The 6,143-nt window shown below is 46.4% G+C and overlaps 1 protein-coding gene across 1 annotated transcript; it reads left to right on the top strand.

Moving 5' to 3' along the window:
- The first annotated feature begins 3,145 nt into the window (after positions 1 to 3,145).
- Positions 3,146 to 3,721, top strand: LOC145948344 (uncharacterized). Its single transcript, XM_083058048.1, has one exon. The coding sequence runs from the start codon at positions 3,146 to 3,148 to the stop codon at positions 3,719 to 3,721; it is 576 nt and encodes a 191-aa protein (XP_082914174.1).
- The last annotated feature ends 2,422 nt before the right edge of the window (positions 3,722 to 6,143 follow it).

Below are 6,143 nucleotides of genomic sequence, written 5' to 3'. Positions count from 1 at the left end.
TGTGATGTGCCGTTGAATGTTTGACGGTTCGTGCGCTGGCAGTAGCCCTCGTGATTTCGGGAAATTCTGCCAGGATGCGATGATACGTGTTTTCAATTGCCAGCACCTTTATTGATTCGATCGACCCCGTTTCCGCTGTACCTTTGATAAGGAATTTCGTCTTGCCGTCCAACAATACCCCTTTTTGCAAATCAGGCAGGAGGTGGTAATAGGCTAGGAAGTCCGCTCCGATAATGGGCGATGTGACGTTTGCAATTACGAAACGCCAAGGGAATGAACGCCGTAAACCGAGGTTTGGTTGTAGCGTGGTCCATCCGTATGTAGTGATTATAGAACCATTTGCTGCGAATAATTCATAATTCGTTGGCAATAATCGTCCTGTTGTCATCGAACGGGGATATACGCTTATGTCGGAGCCTGTGTCCACAAGAAACTGTGTTTTTGTTGTCCGACACGTTACGTAGAGGCGGCGAAGGGCTGGGGCGGAACCACTGGCCGCCATCAGTGGTTGCCCTTCTCTTTTTCCGGTTTTTTTATATGTACATGGTTGCGTACATTTCTTAGCCTTATCACCGAATCGATTGTGGTAGAAGCAGTAGTCTCTATTGTATTCCTTGCTTGCAGCTTGACTTCGGCTTCGGCTTCGGCTTCGATCTCTCCTGTCCAGATTTTTTTCTTTAGATCTTCCCCTTGAGAGATGAGTGGCCAGGGTTGCGACTTGTTTCGTTAGCGCTTGAATTTGCGCTTCTAATGTCCCCTTTTGTTTTGGGGGGTTTGCCACTGCTACTACGGCCCTCGATGACATCTCATGTATGCGATCGGCTTGTTCGGCCACGTCGTCGAGACGATCCTCTGTGCGGGTGGCGAGAATCATCTGCATCTGATTTGGAAGCCTTCCTAGCCATAGTGTTCTTAGCAGAGAGTCGGGCACGTTCTCTCCTGCGAGTGTTCGCAGATGCCGCAAAAATTGAGAAGGTTTGCGGTCTCCAATCTTCTCGAGCTCCAGTAATTGTCGCGTCCGCTGCTCCTGAGAGACTGACATTCGCTGAATGAGAGCTTTTTTTATCGTCCCGTATTTATCAGCTTCGGGAGCTTGCGTGATTATGTCCTTCACCTCTTTTATTTGTCGAGAATCTAGCTGAGAAAGGACATAGGAGTATTTCGTGGAATCCTGCGTTATGCCGCTGAGCGTAAATTGTCCCTCTAGCTGAGCGAACCATAATTCCGGTTCGTCGTTCCAAAAAGGAGGGATTTTGATCGCAACCTTATGGACGATTTCTCTACCTTCGTCCTCCATTTCTCTATCGTCGGGGTCACCAATTTGTAGGTCTTATACTACTATTTTATACTCGTAGAGGTAGGGACAGGTAGTTGGAGTCCTGGAATGTCCTAACGCCTAGGATTTTGTGCCGTCGTTGCGACCACGGCGTACAGGCGCCAGAGGTAGGCGACGAGTCGCCGGTTCGTTGGCGCGTAACGCCGGTGTCGAGGCGCAGAGCGCCAGAGGCAGGCGAGGAGTCGCCGGATTGTAGGCGCGTAACGCCGGTGTCGAGGCGCAGGGCGCCAGAGGCAGGCGAGGAGGCGCCGGGTAGTTGGCGCGTAACGCCTGCTTGTTGATTCCTCTTGCTAAGGAGTTGAAGTGACTTCTTTCTGGGGAGCGCCGAGCGCTGTAATAATGCGTGGGCAGATTCTGTTTTTCTCTGCGGGGGTCCCCTTTATATACCCGATTAACTGTTTCTTACTTTCGGGAAAGGAAACTTGGCGTGCGACGCCTAGCGGAGGTTTTTGGTACTGCGCGGCGCGCGTTTATGTAGCCTCCGCGCCGTCTTTCATCTTCGGATTAGTTTCCCGGCGCGCGCCGCCTAGCGGCGGCGACGGAAGCGTCGCCGTGCTTCTTGTGGCGAGTACCGCCACAACAAATTAGCATCTTTTCTCGATAAGAATAAGTTAAAAATTTTACGTTTTAATTTTTCCGCATTATCCGCTCACAATTTCGAATTATTGACGCGAAAAGGTGTCTTTCCGTACGAGTACATTGACTGCGTGGACAAGCTGCAGGACACGCGTTTACCGCCGCGCGAATCGTTTTACAGTTCTTTAACCGGTGACACTGTATCCGAGAGCGATTACGCGCACGCTGAGAACGTCTGGAATCGATTCTCCCTTCGATCTCTTGGCGAATATAGCGATTTGTACTTAAAAACTGATGTCTTGTTATTAGCAGATATTTTTGAAAATTTCCGCGACACTTGCATCGCGAGTTACGGACTCGATCCTGCGTATTATTATACTCTTCCCGGGTATACATGGGACGCGATGCTAAAACATACAAATATTACGTTTGAATTGCTTACCGATATCGACATGGTTATGTTTATTGAACGGGGTATACGCGGTGGTCTAAGTCAATGCTCCAACAGATACGCGCATGCTAATAACAAGTACATGCAGTCATATGATTCATCGAAACCATCGTCGTACCTTATGTACTTCGATGTAAATAATTTGTATGGATGGGCAATGTGTCAACCATTGCCTTATGCCGATTTTCGATGGGTCCAAGACCCATTTCAAACTTTGACGTTAACGCGATCGCTCCGGATTCGCTCACAGGTTATATTCTCGAGATTGATCTAGAGTACCCACAAAATAAACACAACACACACATTGACCTACCGTTCTGTCCGACGCGCGACAAGCCGCCCGGCAAGCGGGAAGATAAGCTCCTCGCGACGCTATATGACAAGAAGCGTTACGTTATACATTATCGCAACCTGCAGCAGTGTACACGTCACGGTCTTCGTATCGTAAGATACATCGTAAGATACATCGCGTATTACAATTTACTCAATCCGCATGGCTCCGCGATTACATCGAACTCAATACAAAATTTAGAACACAAGCGAAAAATGATTTTGAAAAAAATTTGTACAAATTGATGAACAACGCGGTATTCGGCAAAACTATGGAAAACGTTCGAAATCATGTAGATGTAAAATTATTGACAAAGTGGGACGGACAATACGGTGCGGAAGCGATGATCGCGAAACCAAATTTCCATAGCAGGAGCGTCTTTTCGGAAAATTTAATCGCCGTTGAATTACGTAAACTAGAAGTAAAATTTAACAAACCAATCTATGTTGGTATGTATATACTCGATATATCAAAAGTGTGTCTGTACGAATTTCACTATGAGTACATGTCACCGCTCTATCGTGAAAGATGTCGGATAATGTACACCGACACCGACAGTTTAATATATCACATCGAGTGCGACGATGTGTATGAGAACATGAAACGCGATATCGCTAGATTCGATACGAGCGATTATTCAATTGACAACGCGTACGGTATAGCGCATGCAAACAAAAAGGTGCCAGGCTTGATGAAAGACGAGAATAACGGTGCGATAATGTCCGAATTCGTCGGGCTTAGAGCAAAAATGTACGCGGTGAGGGTGGACGGCAAAAAAGACACTAAAAAAGCAAAAGGTGTCAAAAGTAATGTCGTAGCGCGTAGTATAACATTCGACGATTATACGCGATGCCTGAATGAAGAGATTGAAATGACACGTCAGCAGTCATGTATTAGATCGAAATTGCACGAAGTGTATACCATCCGCGAGACAAAAATTGCTCTAAGTCCGTACGACGATAAGCGGTATATTATACCTGATTCGACCGACACATTACCATGGGGACATTACCAGATACCCTTATAAAATATAATGTAGTATAATGAGTGTGTGTGTGTGTGTGTGTGTGTGTGTGTGTGTGTATGATATATTGTTATGTAACATATGTGTAATATATTGTAACGATTAAAGGAAAGGATGTATTAATAAAGATTTTGTATTTCATATATTTCATGTATATTTTATATATTTTATACGTTGTACACATTATATTTTTCTTAAAATAAATAGTCTATATGAATTAAATCACATTGTCCTTATGTATCCAAGAATTGTGTGAATTGTCAAATCCCAGCCATTTCACGTAAACCTCGTCACCCCTCCTGCGCAGTACTTTCTCCACAAGATACACGTCCGGATAATTCGCGCGATGCAACTCATACTCGTAAAACGCTCCAGCGACAGATGTTTTGCGATAGTCCTCGAGTAGATAGCTTACGGGATTAGTACGCTGCACTTTAACAATCTTAAAAACCTCCGTCGTCGAATTTGGCGTGTAACCTTTTTCGAAAAGTTTCTTGTACTTGCTAACGCGTACCGAGTCACCTACTTTGAATTTCGCCGGAGCGGCAATCTTTATGTTACTATATACCGTTTTTAAAAGTTTATCAGCGATCGCGGGGGTGACGTCGGTGGGTCGCATGCCGATTGGTTCGGTGCTTACGCGCGTTATAATCCGATACGAGTCGCGGCAACGCGTCGATCCACTTGTAAGTTCCATTCAGCGTAAACATCTTCCACATGTCGTTCTTCAGCGTACGATTGAATCGCTCGACGACCGATGCCTTCATTACCGAATATGTAGAATAATGATTAATGTTATGTTTCCGTATAAGCCGTTGCACGTCAGCGTTGTAAAATTCCTTCCCCATATCAGTTTGCATGTTTTTCGGGCATCTCTTGCTATCTCGAATTATTTCGGCGATAGCGTCAGCCGTCTCGCTTCCACCTTTACTCTTGAGTGGTACGGCCCACGCGTACTTGCTCAACACATCGATGATGGTGAGTATGTAGTGATAACCTTTGTTGAAACGAGAGTACGGACGCATCTCGACGATGTCGGCTTGCCACAGATCATCATATCCTCGCACTATGACATGTCTTCGGGGAAAATTTTTTCTCGCCGGCGCGTGCAGTTCGTTCACCAACTGCCGTCTCTCCAAACTATGTTGTTTCATCGCTTCGTCGGTTTTTCCCAATCGTCGTTTACTGTTGCTTGTTTTATCACTCATTTCTGTTACTGACCCGTTCCTGAGCCGTTCGTAGTCGTTCTTGAGCCGTTCGTAGCCGTTCTTGAGCCGTTCGTAGCCGTTCTTGACCCGTTCTTGAGCCGTTCGTAGCCGTTCTTGACCCGTTCTTGAGCCGTTCGTAGTCGTTCTTGACCCGTTCTTGAGCCGTTCGTAGTCGTTCTTGACCCGTTTTTGAGCCGTTCGTAGTCGTTCTTGACCCGTTCTTGAGTCGTTCGTAGCCGTTCTTGACCCGTTCTTGAGCCGTTCGTAGCCGTTTTTGACCTGTTCTTGAGCCGTTCGTAGTCGTTCTTGACCCGTTCGTAGCCGTTCCTGACCCGTTCGCAGCCGTTCCTGAGTTGATAGTAGCCTTGTATGTAGCCTTTAATGACTTGTTCGTAGCCTCGAATTAGATTATAAATTAAACGGGGTCTCGGCAAAACTAATCAGTCGATCGACGTCATTCGCATCGAAAAATGCCTATCAACAAATTTGGATTATTCGAACGGAGAAATGATGCAACTGGCACAAGCGATCATTGGGATAGATTGGTGAGAAGTTATGTGCGCGGAAACGCTCTGTGTCGTGTCGCTACAGACTATGATGCAAGATCGCGCAAGATTCGTCGTGTAGCGCAACCTGAAGCTGACACTGATGCTGTCAACAAACTGTATGTGGAATTCTGCGTTAAAAGATTGATGAATCAACAGAAAGAATCAGATGAGAAGCTGACTTCGTTCGAGAAGGACGTGCGAGCAGTACAGACTGCGATAAACGAACTTCAACGTACAGCTAATGCTAACTCAATGAGTGGTAGTGGTAGTGAACGGCCTAGCAACAGCTGCGAACGAGGGTACGAACAACTCAAGCAGGGCTGCGAACGAGGCTACGAACAAGTCATTAAAGGCTACATACAAGGCTACTATCAACTCAGGAACGGCTGCGAACGGGTCAGGAACGGTTGCGAACGGGTCAGGAACGGCTACGAACGGGTTAGAAACGACTGTGAACAAGGCTGCGAACGAATCAAGAACGATTTTCGAATGGGTCAAGAACGGAAGTAAACAACGCAAGAACGGCTATGAACGGCTCAAGAACGGGTCAAGAACGGCTACGAACGGCTCAAGAACGGCTACGAACGGCTCAAGAACGACTACGAACGGCTCAGGAACGGGTCAGTAACAGAAATGAGTGATAAGTACTCTGCGTTGATACCACTGCTT

Source organism: Prenolepis imparis, unplaced genomic scaffold (assembly GCF_030444845.1).
Source record: "Prenolepis imparis isolate NDT839.2.m4 unplaced genomic scaffold, iyPreImpa1.0 SCAF_341, whole genome shotgun sequence".
Taxonomy (NCBI): Eukaryota; Metazoa; Arthropoda; class Insecta; order Hymenoptera; family Formicidae; genus Prenolepis; species Prenolepis imparis.
The sequence above is the reverse complement of the archived record's forward strand: the minus strand, read 5'-3'. Positions and strand labels throughout refer to the sequence as shown.